Here is a 19,646-nt window from a genome sequence, read left to right as displayed (position 1 = left end):
TGTGCGTGCGCACACCCACACACACACACACACGTGCACGTGCACGTGCGCGTGCGCACACACACACACACATGCACCAGCCCTTCCCTTCCCTCCCCCTTTTTCATATGTTAAAATAAGGTGCTAGCCCTTGCCCTCGTTCTCTTAGCCTTTCTTGTCTCCTCGTGAGTTTATTTCTATGTTGGAATAGAAGGTATTCGGCTTGCGTAGGCCGCTTGCAAGACGCATACCTATATTGTGCTCTCATGACTTGAACCCAGGTCCCCATGATTTTATAGCTGGGCTATGTTCATACGTGAGAAAGTAGCTAGGTAATGCCGCAATGACACTTTTGAAAGCCAGGGAAGACTTTTGAAAGCCACCCAACATCCACTCTCAAGGCCAAGCACTTGGTCAACAAGCACCCAATGTGTAAAGGGCCCTAGGGAGACTCCTCGAGTCATTTTCTGCAGACTGCCCAAATGGACCGAGTGTGGTGCATGAGATAAGTGTGGATAAACTCGAAGGGGATGGGGCATGGGAATGATGGATGGCATGGCCATCCTCTCTCTAGAATTCCAAATGCGTTGCTATTTTTGGAGGAACCCCCGTCCTCTCTCCCCTTCGCAAAGGTTCAGCTCCTCCTCATTGGCGTTTCCTCTGTTCTCTCTCTCTTGCTCTCTCTCTGTGTCCCTGCTCCCAATGGCCTCCAATTCGTCTGCAGCCCCATATCCGTAAGCGCACACAGCCGGAAATGGCTTCCGACTCGCCGCTTCACCTGTCCGAGACGGGCGGCGATGTGAACAACAGCGGCGGCAGCGACAGCAAGCTGCCTCATCCTAACGCTGGCGATGGCGGAGGAGCTTCGTCTTCTTCTGCAGTGCCGGCGATGTCTTCCCTAAAGGCTTTTACAGGAGAAGGGGAAGCTTCAGCAGCGTCTTCTACTTCTTCTTCTTCTTCTTCAGGTACCCGGACTAAGAGTGCCTGGTCCCAGGTCGTACGAGGGCACACTGGCGATGGCGAGCCTGCGGGTCTAGGTAAAGTCGTTCCCTCTGCTCCAGGCCTTCTCCCTCCGGTCGCATTACCTTCAGAAAGACCCCTGACCCCCGCCTCTCCGAGCCCTGACAGAAAAGAAGGGGGAAGCCACTGCGAAAGCATTCAGCCAGGTTTTGATCAAACGGATGGATTGGAAGCCGCTGCTGTCCTGCCACTTCCGCCACAGCCACCAGATTCTTCCCCTGTGAATCCTGCACTATCCGATTCTCCTGCAAAACCCAGTAAACCCGCCTGGAAGAAACCATTGGACAGCAGCGTGGGAGTTGCTGACTCTGGACCTGTGATGGGAGCTGTTGCCTGGCCAGCATTAGGAGATGTACGTGCCTCAAAACCTTCGGAGATTTCAAAGCCAGCACCCACCGCAGATGGATCATCAACTCAGGTCGTTTCAAGATAACAACATATTTGTACCAATAATCATCCATTTCTCTTTATTAATGCTTGTTACAGTGTGTTAATTTCAACTAACGAGCTTTCATCATGATTTATATTTTCTTTGAGTTTTAGTGTTGTTTAGTCACATTGTTTGTGGTGGCCATCTGACTTATTCAGCATTACGCTGGAGTGGTTTTATGGCCCATTTGATCACTGAGCATTAGGATGGATTGGTTGTCACACTGTTTTTGATGGCCCATTGATCACATTGCTCTCAGATGACACCGTCTTTAGCGATTTACTGGACATGGTTCTTGATGGCTGATTTATTGAGCATTGTGAGATGTGGTTGCAATCTTTTGATAGATTACCTGATCAGGTGAACATTATGATGGATAGGGATTTGCAGTGGCCCCTTCATGGTCCAGGGGTGGGGGGAATGGTGGCAGCAGCGGCAGTAGTTCTCCAACTGCAAATAAACAGAAAGCGGCAGCCAAACGCCCTAATGTTATAGACGGCACACCTGCACCCCAAAACGTATCACCTTCTACTCCACCAGCCGCTATCGAAAACAGCATTCCAGAGGTAAGCATGCCAGAAACTGTCATTCCAGATCAAGCAGGGAAAGGAGCTGGGGAGCTGGGAGGCAAAGCGCCTTTGGCTGTTGGAGGCAATAATGAACACGGTCACACCTTGCACCAAAGGGGGGACGGGGCAGGTGCTTTTCCACACAATTATCCACACCGGAGGAACATGGGGCGAGAGCAAGGACGGGGTAGCCATGGATGGCACCCCCACAATGGCAAGGGTTATGGTAATAGTAGGGATGTGGGGATGCCTTTTCAGCAACAACGCGTCGGCCCTAGGAACCTTCCTCGTCCACCCTCACATTTTTACAATACAAATGCAGGCTTCTTCACTGCTGCAGGTTTTCAGAGTACTGCCCTTGATCCTTACACTCATAGTCTCATTGGACGAAGCTTGTTTTTCATGGGGTGTCTCTATGCATACGGCAGCAGTTGATTGTTGGTGGTTTGCATATCAATAAGAGAAAATAGCTTAGCCTATGTATTCTGGTCTTCTGTTTCCACTATTGTAGCTCCAACACCAGATGGTAGAATCTTGCTACATGTTGCAGACTGGCCTGATTCAGTGGATACATGTGCAGATGCAGCACCAGGCATGTATTATCTGCCACCTGCAGCACCGGAACCTATGCGTGGTGGCCTGCCCTTTTTTGGTCCTCCCGGGCCACCCCAGGGAGTCATGCTGACTGGTCCAGATCCAGCTTCGTTGAGATCAATGCTGATGAAACAAATCGAGTACTATTTTAGGTGAGGAAGCTTATGTGCTCTTGGTGTTTATGCTTTCCTTTCTGGTGAAATTGGGATTGATGACAAACTTTCTTTTATTTTGGCCTTCCAGCATAGAGAATTTATGCAGAGATATTTATTTACGCTCAAATATGGACGAGCAGGGTTTTATCCCAGTTGCAGTGATTGCAAATTTCAACCGGGTATGCAATGTCAATGTTAGGTCATGTGAAAAGCTATAAACGAGGGTGGTCTCAACACAAGCATTCCTTTTTTTTTTTGGCAGGTCAAAATGCTAACACCAAATCCTGGGCTTATTTTGGATGCGTTGCGAAATTCAGCAGTGGTTGAAGTTCAGGTAATTGCTTTCTGAATGGAGCCTGAGAGTGGCACACATGAGTCCGCCACTTATTTGTTGAGCTGGTGGTTTGGACATGGGCAGGGTGACAGGATACGCAAGCGAGATGATTGGGCCAAGTGGCTTCTGCCCCCAAGCCATTATGAATCTACAGCATCAGCTCCAAAAGAGAGTGATTCAGTTTTGAGTCGTTCCTTGTCTAATGTGCACGAGAAGGCAACTTTAAGTAAAGCAGGGATTGAAAGATCTGAAAAAGAGAGTGGCTCACAGGTGGCAAGTTCCAGTTTGATTGATGACGGGCAGCCATTGGTGGAAGGGAATGAAACCTTGAGCTCAAGTGCAGGTCGTAAGATCACAAACACTCAGATCAAATTTGATCTCTCTGAAGTGGCAGGAAGCCAGGACGTTAAGCTCATGGATGAAAATGGTGACAACCTTGACAGCCCCAGGACAAGTGATGCTGACAGCCCAAATTCTTGTCAATCGGAAGCGCATGCAAGGGCTGGCCTCAGTGATACTAGGTTTAGATCAAAACAATGGAATGGAACTAGTCATTCAGGTTTGGCAATCAAAAGTCTCAGATCAAGAAGGGGTGGTCTGTCTGCCGCTTTTGCTGGCAAAAGCTCCAGTCATCATGAAGAAGACACTTTTCAGATGGATGAAGAGCTGGAGTCAAATCGCCCTATGCTTAAAGATCATTCGAATCAGTTCAGAAGGTAGTTTCAAGCTTGTGGTGGATTTTTCTCTTTTATATTTTATGACTGGGATTTATATGATGAAATGCCTTCTGCAGCCACAATGAGGATGAAGAAGACGACTTGGAAATGAATGACAGCTATGTCCAACATCTCATCATTGTGACACAGGTGTAGTTCTCCTGCCAAGTGCTGTTGTTGGAGCTGCATAGTTGGTTGGTCTTTCTTCATAGGTTGATGAAGAAACTGTTAATTTTGGTAGCATTTCTGGTTACTAATGTAAAAGTATAAGGCTGAAATGGCTGATTTCGGTGGAAATAGATATACCTCTGTGCTCTCAAATTACCAGGTCTGACTGTACTGATTCTCACCCCTCACCCCAAAACTATTGCTGATTCGCAGCTTTTTGCAGTGCTCTTGTTTGCTGCTGATGTCAGGCTGGTCTGGTCTCCAAGCCGCACCTTTGACTGGTTGCTTTGATGGGGCTGATGGCTGAGGGAACTGAATATACAAATGAGGGGAGAAGGCCCTCTTACAATTTCTTTAGAGGACAGTCCCTTTTTTATCTGGTTAGAGTCAGTCTTAGGGCTCTCTCTCTCTTGGCCCAAGTATGTACTAGGGTGGAGACAGTTTTCTAGGTCATCGCTGGTACATTTGCACCACTTTTTGTTGTCTAAATTGGTGTTGATTCCTCTTGCTCGAAAGCTGCTGTCCATGCTTTACTCTTTTGTTCCCAGCCTGCACATTCTCATAAGCTTTTCCATTGAGGCGTTGGAATTTCCTATCACAGGTGTGCACTTGATTCTGGTCTCCGAGCTGCACTGTTTGCTTGATGCTTTGATGGGGCTGAGGGAACTGGATGCCCAAATGAGGAAGTAATGCCCCCTTTTATGGAAGAAATATCTAGAGGAGAAACTAATTGCTGATATTTTAAACCTTTAGAGTGTCCCCTTAGACCAGGGTCACCGCGAAACGCGTTTCACTTCCCCTGAAACGCGAAACGTTTCATTCATGGAGTGAAACGTAGAACGTTTTAGGGCAGGCAGGTTAAATTTTTTTTAAAAAAAAAAATAAAAATAAAGAAAGAGACTTCTATGAAGTATGAGAAAAACATACAAAAATCACAGCTATAAGGCCATCTTCTCAACATTCAGAAATGGGCATTCAATTTGATGCCCAAATTTGGGGGTTTTGTCCAACTTGGGACAAAATCCCCTAATTGGTTGCCCAATTTGAGCAAATCTCAATTTGGATCCTGGTTGCCCAATTCTTCCACCAATTCAAGGGTTTGGGCAAAACCCCCAAATCGGTTGCCCAATTCTTCTTCAGATTTTATGTATATAATGATTTCGATCCATCGTTTCACTGGCCACCTTCCGGTGGTGAAACGTTTCATTCCAAAATGAATCGTTTCAGCAACGTTTCGTTTCAGCAGTGAAACGTTTCGCGGTAACCTTGCCTTAGACTAGTTCTTAGGGCTCTCTCTTGGCCCAATCATGTACTAGAGGCAAATTTTTGGTACATTTGGGGTCATGTGCATTGCTTTACATTGTGGGTGGCTGATTTTTCTGGCTCTGATGCCTGCTCTTTTGTTCACGGCTTACATGCCTTGGCTTGTGGGATTTTGAAATATCCTATCATAGGTGTGCACCTACTTCTTACCATAGTGCATCCGTACCTATCGAATCACTTAGTGATCTTGCCCCCTTGTAGAGTAGGGCTCACAATGGTGTCTTTAACCTAATCTATATTTCTTGGAGTTTGAGTGGCTCTATACCTTCATAAATCAGGGCTCACTGTGTGGTGTTTCTAACCTCTACGATGTACATGGCCTTGGTAGTCATGGCACGTGCCTTTGAGGCCTGATGCATGGGACAAGTCTTTCATGCTTTTAAGCATATATGCATATGGAGTTTTCTTTGATTGTGTAAAAGTGTGGCAGGAAGGCTTGGAGCTACATGGTAAGCTGCCTAGCTTTTCCTCCTTCCATAGATTTTTTGATAGTCATCTTTTCAATCTTGGGAAGGTCCTCTCTCTCCCCTCTTGGAGACTCTTAGGAAATGAGGCCAATTTATTGGCACCCCCTTTTCCATTCATGTCCCTTTGAAGTCATGAAAGGTTTCACTTCTTTGAGGTATTTCCATTTAATAGCAAAATATTATAGGCAGTATCTTTACATTGGCTAAAAAGCTGCTGTTAACATGGTTAGTCGGTGCCCATGATAAGGAAGTAATATTGTGGTAAATTGGTCCTAAGCGTACACAAATTTAAAAACACCAAGATTCTTGTTAAAAAAGGTGCACACATTTTTTCACATCCGTCTTGCAATTTGATTGCAAAAACCCTATCATCAAATGATTTTTTTTTCTTTTTGGTGCAATATTCAGTGTCTCCCTAAATAGGGACCCTCAACTCTCAAGTGTTCCATACGGAAGCTTGCTGTACATGTGCGCGCGCGTTGCGTTTTTGCGTATCTACAACCTGTTATTTGATGCTTCAATGAGACAGACTACACAGGATTATGATGCCTTAACATCATGCCAAGGCAAAACCCATGCAATGAGGGTTTCAACCCATTTTTGCAGGTAGCATAGGTTGCATGTAGGGTAGAATCTGCACAAGACTTAGCCTAGGTCTAACCTAGGTAGGAAAAGACTTCTTTTTGCTACTCCCTCCACCAAAACCTCACCTCGATGGAGAGCTACGACATGAGTATGAGACTATGCAGAGTCGTTCGAGACGTGAAGATAAAGAATGATACAAAAAGGAACAAAAAAGCCAAGCCCAGTATAAACAAATCATGGCCGAGATAGGCAACAACTCATAGAGAGGACCATAAGCAACGCGAGAAAGAAGCACATCAAGTAAAGCTTCAGGAAGAGGCACGTCAAGACCACCTTCTGTACGAGCAAAGTTGGGCACAGCTCATGGCAGCATCAACAAAGGCCAAGGAGGAATCACCTACGGTTGTGAAGCAACCCATGATTGAGAGCGTTGACACAACGAAAAGAGAACTTCTAAGACAAGAGTTCTTGGGAGACGTGATCACAGAAAGGTGTGTTTCCAAGAAGGTGCCATTACCCGGGATGCACATGCCAGAGCCGAAAACAAAACCAAAACCACAGATCAAGCAGGTGGATCCTTCCAAATCCTATTTGGAGAAGGATGAGGTCAACGCGATAGTTCCCAAGGAGGTAGATCTTTCCAAATCCTATTTGGAGGATAAGGTCGTCTCGACAATTTCAGCGGAGCTTCCAGAAAATCTCTCCGAATCCTGTGAGGAAGACACTACATGTAATTCAAAAGATCCAGAAACCGAGCCAGAGAACTTGAAGACCAAGTTAGAGTGCTTATGGATTGAGCCGATGGAAATGAAGTGCAGTCCTCAATTGGAAAGTGGCGATGGTGATGTGGCAGAAAAGGAGCGCAACCTTACCTTATAGGCTTGGAATGATGCGACTAGCTTTTGGAAAGCAAAAGATTAAAAGCATTTTAAAAACTAAAAAGATAAGAGCTTTTATTATAAAAAGATGCTTTTTGGACTATAAGTGAGTTTTAAAGCCCTTTTCTCAAGACATGTAAAATGATAAGAGAGTTCTCTAGCTCTAAGAACTTGTACTCAAGACTCCTCCAAGGAGTTTTATCTAATATAACTCGAGCTTGGGCGGGGGGGGGGGGGGGGGGTCGGCCCAAGGCTAGTCTTGCACATGACAGTGAGTCCGTAAGGCAATCCATTGCATGGGTTTTTCATTGGCATGATGTTAAGGCATCATAACCCCATGTAGTCCCTAGTTGACCAGCCTAACAAGGCTATAAACAACCAGTCGGCCAGCATATATTAAATCAGCCAGCATCAAATGTAAGTCGGCAGCATAACATGCCAAGTCGGCCAGCAATAATAGCATTCAATGCTATTTTCAGCAAGTTGTGGGACATATAAACCTGGTTGACAGTTTATGTGGACCGACCAACAGCAAAGATGCATATAGAAGCGCAACCTATAGCCCATTGCATCATTCATTCAGAATTCAGCAAAGCAGTTCAAGAGAACATGTGTGCTTGAAATCACTTGGGTTCTTGTAGCATACAAACAACCTCAAGCACTCCATGCTTCAGTCCAAGGCAGCATAGAAGATCCTCTCATCTTCAGCCATCATATGTGCATATCCTCATCAGTTCTGGATTCGCATAAGTGGCTTCATAGAGTCTTCTGCATAGTGCTATTGGTTCAGCATATGGTTCAGCTTGCATTTGGGCTTCTTGGTCCTTGTGCTGGGCAGTCCTCAGTCATTATTCATTATCATTGTACAAAGTTCTCCAAAGAAATACAAGTAAATACTCTTGCTTGCAGGAAAGGGGGGGGGGTGTGCGCCCTTCAGTGGGTAATTGGAACCCAATTTGGTGTTGACTCTCATTCTCTTAAAGCAAAGTGGATTGCAAAAACTCATAGGTTTAAAGAAGGCTTTGTTGTGCGTTACGACGGTCAACCTATTGCATGCTACAGTCGGAAGGCCAAATGGATTGACCCCATATAGGAGTTCTACTTTGAGATCCGTTACCGTAAAGAGACAACCAATCGGGTTGTTGACGCCCCTAGTAGGTCAATGCTATCTCTTTTGTTGAAATAACGACTGACTTCGTCTATCTCTAAAAGAGCAGTGCCAACATGATTCCCATTTTGGTTGATTCTAGCAATTGGTCCAAGTGGAAGATACCTTTTCCACTCACGCTGTCTCTTGGAGATATACGTCCTGAGTATATCCTCCAAAGTCTGCTTCATCCTCTCCGTTGGACCATCCTCCTCGGGATGATTTGAAGATAACATGCTCAAGTGTGTTTCCAATTTGAAAAACACTAATTGCGAGAATTGTGCAATGAACTTGGGATCTTGGTCACTAATGATCTCCCAAGGCAATCCATAGAGCTTATACAGTTGCTCTACAAAGAGCTGAGCCAACTCGTGATTCTTTATCGAGACGACTTAGTAGGGATGAATCTAGCCATCTTCGTTAATCGTTCAATAACCACCCAAATTGAATCATGGCCCCTACCGGTCTGGAGTAATCCAATTATAAAATCCATTGAGACACTTTGTTACTTATTCTCAAGAATTTGCAAAGGATGCAATAACCCTCCAGCTCTAAGCCTTTGAGCTTTATTAAGTTGGCGTTGGGTACACTTCCGCACATAATCCTTGACAAATGATTTTATGTATGGCCAATAGAAATGGTGGCCATCAGGGCCAAGGTTCCATGTATGCTCGGGTGCCCCACACTAATTGCGTCATGGCACTCATGCAATATCAAAGCTTGGACGTCAGATCACTTGGCACACAAACCTTGCCATCCTTGAACTGTAATCCACCTCTAATGGAATATCTTTCTCCTAGGAGCACTCATTGGAGATTCGGAACACTCGATCTCGTGGACGAGTTTGACTTTGCTTATAATAGTAGTAAGCATTTTGCTATTGGTTTTAGCCCATTTATGCTTATGTACAATTATCAACCTGAGCTACCCATTGCTATAGGACTACAAGAGGTCCAGCTGCAATTAGCAGTGGATTTCTTGCAAGATATGCAGGATACACTGAAAGTTGCAAGGGAAATCATAAAGAGTACTCAGAATTGCGCTCAGTATTATGCTAACCACCACGGACCCTAAGAGTTTTACAAGAGGGTATGTGGGTGTATCTTAAAGTCCCAAAGGACTCTATACGATGAGGATTGGCAAGCATTACAAGTTATCTTCTCGCTGTTGTGGTCCTTTCTAGATCACAAAGAAAATCGATTAGTGATGTTACGTACTGGTTAGCACTATCTTTTGGAATCAAAATTTATCGTATATTTTACATTGGTTCTTTGAAAGAACATCTAGGTGAAGGTGATGAGATTGTGCCAATGGAGGATATCCCTAATCTCAAGGACACAAGTAGATATATTCCTATGGAATCTGAGTTGGTTTTGGATCAACGTACTAACTAGGGTTAAGACCTGACTCACCTCCCAACCATGACAGCCGTGGGCAAGCCCACAAGACCTGGCTGTCCCCACCGAGCCACCAGCTGAGCTAACTAGATGGACGTACCGACCAATCTCTATCTCGCGACGTCCCATACTGCCACGAAGCTACCCTCGCGGGCCTCGAGACTGTTGCCAGCCTCGGTTGCATAAAGCACGTGCATGTCTGCACTAGATCCAAGCTCGAGACCATAGAGCTCTCACAAATCATGCGAGACTCTATATGACTAATGACTAACCTTGGCCACTCTTTTATAGGCTCTTGCCGGTCATCGGGCGTCCACACTTGGGTGTCCGCCCATTAGTCTATCCCTGACTTAGCTCGCCAATCAGCCTGCGTAGCTCCAAGCTTCCCCAAACCTCGAAGCTAGTCTTGCGTGCGTGTAGCACACGGTAGATACACACTGTGCACATGACATACTCCCCTTCCTCTAAGAGCTCACTCCTGAGCTCACTAAAAAGCCAGGGTAATCTCTCTTAAGAGTAGTCAATGTCTCCCATGTAGCATCCTCCTCAACATGGTCCTTCCACTTGATCTTGTATTCCGTGATAAGCGTATTACGCAATCTTCTTTCATGCAATCCAAGAATCTTTTCAAGTTCGTGTGGAACGAATGTCATGTCCTCGATATCTATGATTTCTTGAGGAGTAACTAACTGGTCTGTTCCATCCAGTACTTCCTTAAGTCTATTGACATGAAATACAGGAAGAACTTTCACATAAGATGGCAAATCCAGTTGATATGCAACTGAACCAATCCGTCGTGTAATACAAAATGGTCCACAGTATCTAGGGGATAATTTCGGAGATCGACCTGTCCGTAAAGTCTCGGAATCTTTCGGAACTCGCAAATACACCATCATTCCTTCAGAGAACTCTCTCGGTGAACGATGTCTATTTGAATAAAATTTGTCTCGGTCTTGAGCACTTCTAATAGATTCTTTCACAACTTGTAACATTTCTTGCATATCTTGCATAAAATTACGTGCTGCATCATGCTGAAGTCCTGAGAATCCTACTGTAACAGGTGATTTAGGTTTATGCTTAGTACTGTTATATGCAAATTCTAACATAGGAAGATAATCCTCCCATGAACTCTGTCTTTTGGATACATATGCTCGAAGCATATCCTCCAAAATTTGATTCACTCTTTCAGTCTGGTCATCAGATTGAGGATAATCTGAGGAACTCAAATTCAAAGTTGTTTCCAACTTCTCAAAAACAAGTTTTCAAAAATCAGTCGTAAACTTAGAGTCCCTATCACTGACTATGTCGTGCGGTAACCCGTACAGTCTAAACAATTTCTCGATAAACTGTTGTGCTAATTGCGTAATTGTAATAGTCTTCCGGGTCGGTAAAAATCTAGCCATTTTTGTCAAGCGATCTACCACAACCCAAATAGAATCGTGGCCTTGATGTGTTCTTGGCAATCCAATAATAAAATCCATGGAAATACTTTCGCATTGATTATCTGGGATTTGCAAAGGATGCAACAACCCAGCCTGTCTAAAGCGTTCAGCTTTATTTGCTTGACAAACTTGACACTTGAGAACATAATCTTCTACATACCCTTTCATCTTTGGCCAATAAAAAGTGTGTTTCACTAACGATAGTGTCGTGTGTACCCCAGGGTGTCCAGCAGAAGGGGCGTCGTGACACTCCTTAAGAATCTTGGACCTAATGTCTGGGATCTGTGGTATACAAATTTTGTCATTACGGAATAGTAAACCATTCCGAATTATCCACTGGCCTCCTGCGGCCTGAATGGTAGGCTGTTCAGTCAATGAAATAGAGCAGCCCCGATGGCATAGTCACTGGCATCAGTTTCAAGAACATAAGGCTGACTAGGATCTGGTAATGCTAAGATAGGTGCTTCCTTGACTTTATCTTTCAAAAGTCTGAAGGCCATATCTAAATCGTGATTCCAAGTGATAGGCTGATTTGACTTACGTCCACGACCTTTCAACAAGTCGGTCATCGGTTGTGTGAGCTGAGAGTACTCCCGCATAGATTTCCGAAGAAAAACAACAAAACCGAGAAAAGAACGAATTTGTTTCACTGTTTGCGGTATAGGCCAGTCCAGAACCTTCTGAACTCGGTCATAGTCAATGTTCAATCCATCTCTAGTGATCTTGTGTCCCAAGTAAATGATGTCTGTCATAAAAAACTCACATTTACTTAATTTAGTATATAGTCGATTCTGTCTTAAAATAGATAAGACAATCGTGAGGTGTCTAACATGATCCTCAAGAGTACGACTATATATCAAAATATCATCCAGTAACACCACCACAAATTTCCCCAAATGTTTACGAAAAAGATCGTTCATCATTTGCTGGAAAGTGGCTGGAGCATTGGTTAACCCAAAAGGTAATATGAGAAACTCGTAATGGCCATACGTAGTCCGAAAGGCAGTTCTTTCGACATGCCTTTCATGAATACGTATCTGGTGATAGCCAGTACGTAAATCTATTTTTCGTGAAATATTTCGTTCCTACTAACCGGTCAGTCAGGTCAATACGATGATCTACTGTCTTTTCAGGTGGTAAGCCCGATGGCAGTTCCTTAGGAAATACATCTTGAAACGAATCAAGTATCTTCTGTAATTCTTTGCTTTCTAATACACTTAATTCATTGACATCCATAGAAGGTATGAGAAATGAAGAAAGTGGAAGTAAAACACAACGGAAAGCTGTATACAAAGAAGAATTCATCATATTTTCAAAATCAACTGTATTTTGCAAGAGGTCCTTGTGAGGGATGTATACAATCACCTAAAATACTATACTCGGTGTTCGTATGCTGAAAAGACAATCAGAACATGTACTAGGGCGAGAAAGTACAGTACCTGATGTACCTGTTAAAGACAACTGGTTAGCTGCCTTTGGCTTGGGTCCTATGTTGGTCTTTGCACCCTTTTGCTTCGGGCACTCGTTACGCATGTTTCCTTTTTCTTCGTAGATGAAACGTCCCTTCTTTTTGAGCTTCAAACCTTAAGGAGTCGTTTCTTCTTCGTTGGTGTCGAACTTGAATTCTTCGAAGGTTGGTCCAAAGACTTTCCTTCAGTTGTGTTAGCCATTGGTACGGAGAACTTTCTTTTGTGCTTGTTCCCCTGCTCGGTAACGGGTTTAGACTTGGAAGAGACCATTGTATCATCATAGATACGAGCTGAATGAATGGCTTCGTCCAAAGTTTTGCATTTGTTATTTTTAACTTGTAATCGGTAGGAGTCCGGGTAAACCGGCTACGAAGAACCCTAAAAGAGTAGTGGGATCCATCTTTGTAGCTTTCATCTGCAAGTCCCTTACTTCTGGAGGTAGACCTCATAAGTGAGGTGCTGCGAGGTCATGGTCAAAGCGGTAAACCGGGCAACATCATAATCATCCTCTTTCTTGAGGAATTTCTTCTTGAAGACGTCCTTAAATGGTGAGTGAAAACATGTACAAAACGCCTTTTAATATGAGGAGTGTCTGAGTAGAAGACCGGTGCACAAGCAAAGCCTGAGAGGTTTCGAGAGCCACTTTAAACTCTTAGAAATCTGATTTTGACACATAATCGTCAAAAAGATCGGCATCGGTATCTTCCGTAGGCGGCAAGCCTTCGTGTTCGACAAGGGGCTCCAACTCGGATTCTTGGGTCGACATCGTTGAAGAGAGCAAGTGGAGAGAAAATTCGATCTTGCACAAGAAAGTGCTAGAGAACTTGAGAGCTTGAAAACTTGAGAGATGTGTGGCAAGAAGCCCACTGAAGGGGTTTATGTAATCTTTCCCAAAAGCAACTTGAGCTTTTGCTTTTGTGTTTTATATATATATATATATATATATGCATGCATGCATGCATGTATGTATGTATGTGTGTATGTATGTATGTATATATGGATATATATATATATATATTCTGTTTTCTTAAAAAAAAACACACCTTTAAACCTTAAGGGGGTCTTTAAACTCGCTTTAAAAAAAGTTTAATAATAATAAAAAAAGCAGCTCAATTCTGCGTTCGATTGCTTTTACTGTTTGTTTTTTTTCTCCCCTCCTGGAATTATCGCCGCCGGCCTTGCCTTACTGCCGTCACGTGCGCTGCTGCCGTCGCCTATCGTGCTGCCGGCGCCTGAGCTTTTGTCGGCGCCACCTTCGCTCAGGTGACCTTGGCTGCCTGCGCACGGCTGCTTGTGTAGGCCTGGCCTGGGCGCCTGCGAGCTTGGCCGCTTGCGTAGGCCTGGCTGCCTATACACTTGCGCCTACAACAGCCAGTAGTACAACTGTACCCAGCCAGCATACACGACCACCAGTACTCGGCTAGCAATCGCTTCTCTCGCTTTCTCTCTCTCTTTCTCTGTCAAACAAAAGCCAACGTGCTTTTTTTTTCCTCTCTCAACTGTTCATGCGACTGCACAAACACATTAACCTTCTTCTTGCTAAGCAAAACAACCCTTCTAAACCACCTACTCCCTCATCACGGGTTTCTTTGATGAAAAAGCAACATACTAATATGAAAAAACAGTAGTATGCATAAACAAAACTGCAAGCTTCTTGAACACATACCTTTCTTCGACCTCATCTTCTCTACCTACCGACTTCCTGGTTCACGAGGCATGCTCTGATACCACTGTCAAATCCCAAAAGATCTCCTCGTAGAACGCTCTTGGTACGAGACTCGAAACCTACAAACAAACCAAACAAACAAGAAGGGGGGTGCAGGCCTGACTCACCTCCCAACCATGACAGCCGTAGGCAAGCCCACAAGACATGGCTGTCCCCACCGAGCCACGAGCTAAGCTAACTAGATGGACGTACCGACCAATCTCTACCTCGTGATGTCTGTCAAATCCCCAAAGGATCTCCTCGTAGAACGCTCCTGGTACGAGACTCGAAATCTGCAAACAAACAAACAAACAAGAAGGGGGGTGCGGGCCTGACTCACCACCCAACCATGACAGCCGTGGGCAAGCCTAGAGACTTGGTTGTCCCCACCGAGCCACGAGCTGAGCTAACTAGATGGACGTACCGACCAATCTCCACCTCGTGACGTCCCATACCGCCACGAAGCTACCCTCGCGGGCCTCGAGACTGCTACCGGCCTCGGCTGCATGAAGCAGGTGCATGTCTGCACTAGATCCAGGCTATAGACCATAGAGCTCTCACAAATCATGCGAGACTCTATATCACTAATGACTAACCTTGGCCACCCTCTTATAGACTCTTGGCCGGTCATCGGGCGTCCACCCTTGGGTGCCCGCGCGTCCATACTTGGGTGCCCGCCCGTTAGTCTATCCCTAACTCAGCTCGCCAATCAGCCTGCCTAGCTCCAAGCTTTCCCAAACTTCAAAGCTAGTCTTGTGTGCGTGTAGCACTCGGTAGATACACACTGTGCACATGACATACTTCCCTTCCTCTAAAAGCTAGGGTAATCTCTCTGAAGAGTAGTCAATGTCTCCCATGTAGTGTCCTCCTCAACACGATCCTTCTACTTGATCTTGTATTCGGTGATAAGCGTATTACGCAATTTTCTTTCACGAAATCCAAGAATCTTTTCAGGTTTGTGTGGAAGAAATGCCATGTCCTCGACATCTATGATTTCTTGAGGAGTAACTAACTGGTCTGTTCCACCCAGTACTTCCTTAAGTCTACTGACATGAAATACAGGATGAACTTTCAAATGAGAAGGCAAATCCAATTCATATGCAACTGAACCAATCCGTCGTGTAATATGAAATGATCCACAGTATCTAGGGGATAATTTCGGAGATCGCCTTTCCGTAAAGTCTCAGAGAACTCGCAAATACACCATCGTTCTTTCAGAGAACCCTCTGGGTGAACGATGTCTATTAGAATAAAATCTGTCTCGGTCTTCAGCACTTCTAATAGATTCCTTTTCGCAACTTGTAACATTTCTTGCATATCTTGCAAAAAATTACGTGCTGCATCATGCTGAAGTCCTGAGAATCCTACTGTAACAGGTGATCTAGGTTAAAAACCATACATAAGCATGAAAGGACTAAAACTTGTACTCGTATGCTTAGTACTGTTATATGCAAATTCTAACATAGAAAGATAATCCTCCCATGAACTCTGTCTTTTGGATACATATGCTCGAAGCATATCCTCCAAAATTTGATTCACTCTTTCAGTCTGGCCATCAGATTGAGGATGATCTGAGGAACTCAAATTCAAAGTTGTTTCCAACTTCTCAAAAACAAGTTTCCAAAAATCAGTCGTAAACTTAGAGTCCCTATCACTGACTATGTCGTGCGGTAACCGGTACAGTCTAAACAATTGCTCGATAAACTGTCGTGCTAATTGCGTAATTATAATAGTCTTCCGGGTCGGTAAAAATCTAGCCATTTTTGTCAAGCGATCTACCACAACCCAAATAGAATCGTGGCCTTGATGTGTTCTTGGCAATCCGATAATAAAATCCATGGAAATACTTTCGCATTGATTATCTGGGATTTGCAAAGGATGCAACAACCCAGCCTGTCTAAAGCGTTTAGCTTTATTTGCTTGACAAACTTGACACTTGAGAACATAATCTTCTACATACCCTTTCATCTTTGGCCAATAAAAAGTGTGTTTCACTAACGATAGTGTCGTGTGTACCCCAGGGTGTCCAGCAAGCAGAAGGGGCGTCATGACACTCCTTAAGAATCTTGGACCTAATGTCTGGGATCTGTGGTACACAAATTTTGTCATTACGGAATAGTAAACCATTCCGAATCATCCACTGGCCTCCTGCAGCCTGAATGGTAGGCTGTTTAGTCATCGAGTCTTGGTCAATCAATGAGCTCCCGTCCTGGATCTTCTACCAAAATGGACCAAAATAACTATCAGTCCTGCAAAGCCCTCTCAATGACTTAAATAAGTTGGTAGAAATCTCGGCGAACGACAAAGTATTCACCCCTCTAATTCTACTAAGCGCATCTGCAACACTATTCATGGAATCTTTCCGATAACGAATCTCAAAATCAAAATCTTGCATTAACTCAGCTCAACGAGCTGTCCTTCCTCTCAAATCATCCGCATCACACACATACTTGATTGACTGATGATCAGTCAATACCACAAACTTGGAGCCATATAAATAATGTCTCCAAACCTTGAGAGCGTGAATCATAGCATAAAGCTCCTTCTCAAGGGTTGGCCAACGAGATTGAGTGTCATCTAGCTTTTTACTTTCAAAAGCAATAGGTCTACCATCTTGAAATAGAGCAGCCCTGATGGCATAGTCACTGGCATCAGTTTCAAGAACATAAGGCCGACTAGGATCGGGTAATGCTAAGATAGGTGCTTCCTTGACTTTATCTTTCAAAAGTTGGAAGGCCATATCTAAATCGTGATTCCAAGTGATAGGCTGATTTGACTTACGTCCATGACCTTTCAACAAGTCGGTCATCGGTAGTGTGAGCTCAGAGTACTTTTGCGCAGATTTCTGAAGAAAAACAACAAAACCGAGAGAAGAACGAAGTTGTTTCACTGTTCGCGGTATAGGCTAGTCGAAAACCTTTTGAACTCGGTCATAGTCAATGCTCAACCCATCTCTAGGGATCTTGTGTCCCAAGTAAATGATGTCTGTCATGAAAAACTCACATTTACTTAATTTAGCATATAGTCGATTCTGTCTTAAAATAGATAAGACAATCGTGAGGTGTCTAACATGATCCTCAAGAGTACGACTATATATGATAATATCATCCAGGAACACCACCACAAGTTTCCCTAAATGGTCACGAAAAAGATCGTTCATCATTTGCTGGAAAGGTGCAGCATTGGTTAACCCAAAAGGTAATACGAGAAACTCGTAATGGCCATACCTAGTCCGAAAGGCGGTTCTTTCGACAGTTTTAGGTGAGAGAAAACAAAAAAAAAGCACGTTTTCTTTTGGTTGTGAGAGAGAGAGAGAGAGAGAGAGAGAGAGAGAGAGAGAGAGAGAGAGAGAGGGGTCGCCGGCTGTGTTGTCAAGCGCTTGTATGCGCAGCCAGGACGCGTACTCTTATACAGTCGCTGGCAGGTTGTTACGGTTGATCCGGCGCACGTGTACAGGCGATGGTGCGCAGGCTGGCATAGTAGTACCTATGAGGTGCAGTCGGCCAAGTATACGCACGGGTACACAAGCACACAATCCTGTGCAAGAGAAGTGTGCAGGCGGCAGCGCCAGCCAGGCGGACGCAGGCGTACTCGGGCAGTCGACATGTTCTTTTCGTGGGCAGACACGCTGAAGGCGGCACACAGGGGCATTCGACGTGGGGTACGCAGGCAGGCAAGCGGCGCCCCACGCAAGTGTGTTGTACAGGCGGGCTCGTAATGTAGTGGATATGGGGCAGTGGGGCTGGCTGATTTGAAAAGAGGACAAGCGAAAATAGTATATGCTTTACATCCAGAGATGGTCGCCTATGCCTAGGCATCCCTTGTGACCTCTTGCCCTTCATTTGGCCTGGCCAATGGGCTGAGTCAGTCCCTGGCCCCTCAGCCTCCATAGTCCCACTCCTGGTGTTGCTAGTTCTGTCACGATTGTGACTAATTCTCTTAATCTCTCCTTAATTATTCCTTTATCCCTTATTAACTGAAAGGACACCTGTGAAGGGTCACACCCTTACATATGGGTCACTATCAAAGGACATGTCTCTTCATTAAAAGACACACCCCTTAGTCCAAAGGACATAACCATTGATTCAAGAGCCACACCCCTTCCCAGGGATGTGTCTCTTCACTTATACCCTTTCGGCCTCTATTTAAGAAAGGCCCCTGTCTCAATGCAAACAACTCAATCTTTCCTGCAGCATTTGTCTTATGTTCATTAATTAAGTCTTAATCATGTTAATAAAGCTATAAAACCTTTACAGTGGTATCAAAGCAAACCTTTTTCGCCATGTGACATGCCCAAACCCTAACCCTAACCCTAACCCTAAAATCAGTCCTAACCCTAATCCTAAAATCAGCCTACCCAAACCCTAAAATTGGGTGTAGCAAGTGTTGAATGGAAGAGCAAGAGAGAATGCCCCATCAAATTCAGCCCCCAACTCCCAATTTTTGTTGATTAATTTTGGGCTAGCCATATGCAGGAAACTCTTGAATAAAGGCAAGACAAGAAGCAACCCTTCAATCCAGGAGGCTTACCTCTTCAGCCGGCACCCTTTCTCGGACAGGCATCCCTCTCATGAGTAGTCGCACCCCTTCGTGGAAATTCCTCTAGTTGGCTGCCATTGAGAAGCGCAAGGCAAACTTACACCATAACCTCACCCAAAGGTTTTGCCTCTAAGGTTTTAATTGCCACGTATACAAACAAACCCAAATAAAAAAACATAAAAAAAAAACCAAACCTTTCGGGCTCCTTCAGATTGGTGCCAATTGTTCAAGCCGTTTTCAGCGTGCGCTTGCCGCCACCCTGCACACGCCGCCAGTGCGCCAATCTGCAGCCGCCTCTCTTTCCACGGATTCAATACTCCTCAGCCCTCTTCATCGTTTGTTGCTTGTTGTCTCCTCCCGTTGTTTGGACCAGCCGCTTGCTGATTTCTGTCACCATCTCCTTGGTGCTTCTTCTACAGCAACAATATTTATTATGGCAACCTCCTTCAGATGTGATTTTTCCATTTTCTCGGGCATAAAAAATATCACATAATGTGGAGTATTAGAATATCAGAAACCCGCCATTTCATTCTTTTGTGGGCTCTCCACTCATCCGGGGGCCAATATCACTTTTTACGGGTTCAAGAGCACCTCTCAGATCACGTGGACACACATTACCCTCTTCTCCAACGGCATATGGCAGAGGAAACCTATGATTTCAGTTATTTACAGGATACACCCTCTCAGTCCATAGTGCCCTCTCCTACCCGTGTTTCTCCACCGGTCTCA

The 19,646-nt window shown here is 44.6% G+C and overlaps 1 protein-coding gene across 2 annotated transcripts in view; it reads left to right on the top strand.

Moving 5' to 3' along the window:
• Positions 1–569: 569 nt before the first annotated feature.
• The window catches only part of LOC147608186 (la-related protein 1A-like), a 31,045-nt gene continuing 11,968 nt past the window's right edge, over positions 570–19,646 (top strand). Inside the window, exons 1-7 of one of the 2 annotated variants that reach the window (XM_086788845.1) lie at positions 570–1,417; positions 1,810–2,347; positions 2,579–2,744; positions 2,836–2,926; positions 3,010–3,081; positions 3,166–3,797; positions 3,875–3,947. In XM_086788845.1, coding sequence (XP_086644971.1) covers positions 734–1,417; positions 1,810–2,347; positions 2,579–2,744; positions 2,836–2,926; positions 3,010–3,081; positions 3,166–3,797; positions 3,875–3,947 — 2,256 coding nt within the window. In that variant the 5' untranslated portion in view covers positions 570–733. The remainder of the gene's footprint in view (positions 1,418–1,809; positions 2,348–2,578; positions 2,745–2,835; positions 2,927–3,009; positions 3,082–3,165; positions 3,798–3,874; positions 3,948–19,646) is intronic. The other variant, XM_086788846.1, reaches the window with a different exon arrangement.

Source organism: Cibotium barometz, chromosome 53 (genome assembly GCF_041138505.1).
Source record: "Cibotium barometz isolate CiBa-2024 chromosome 53, ASM4113850v1, whole genome shotgun sequence".
NCBI classification, from domain to species: Eukaryota; Viridiplantae; Streptophyta; class Polypodiopsida; order Cyatheales; family Cibotiaceae; genus Cibotium; species Cibotium barometz.
This window is presented reverse-complemented; position numbering and strand designations above follow the sequence as displayed.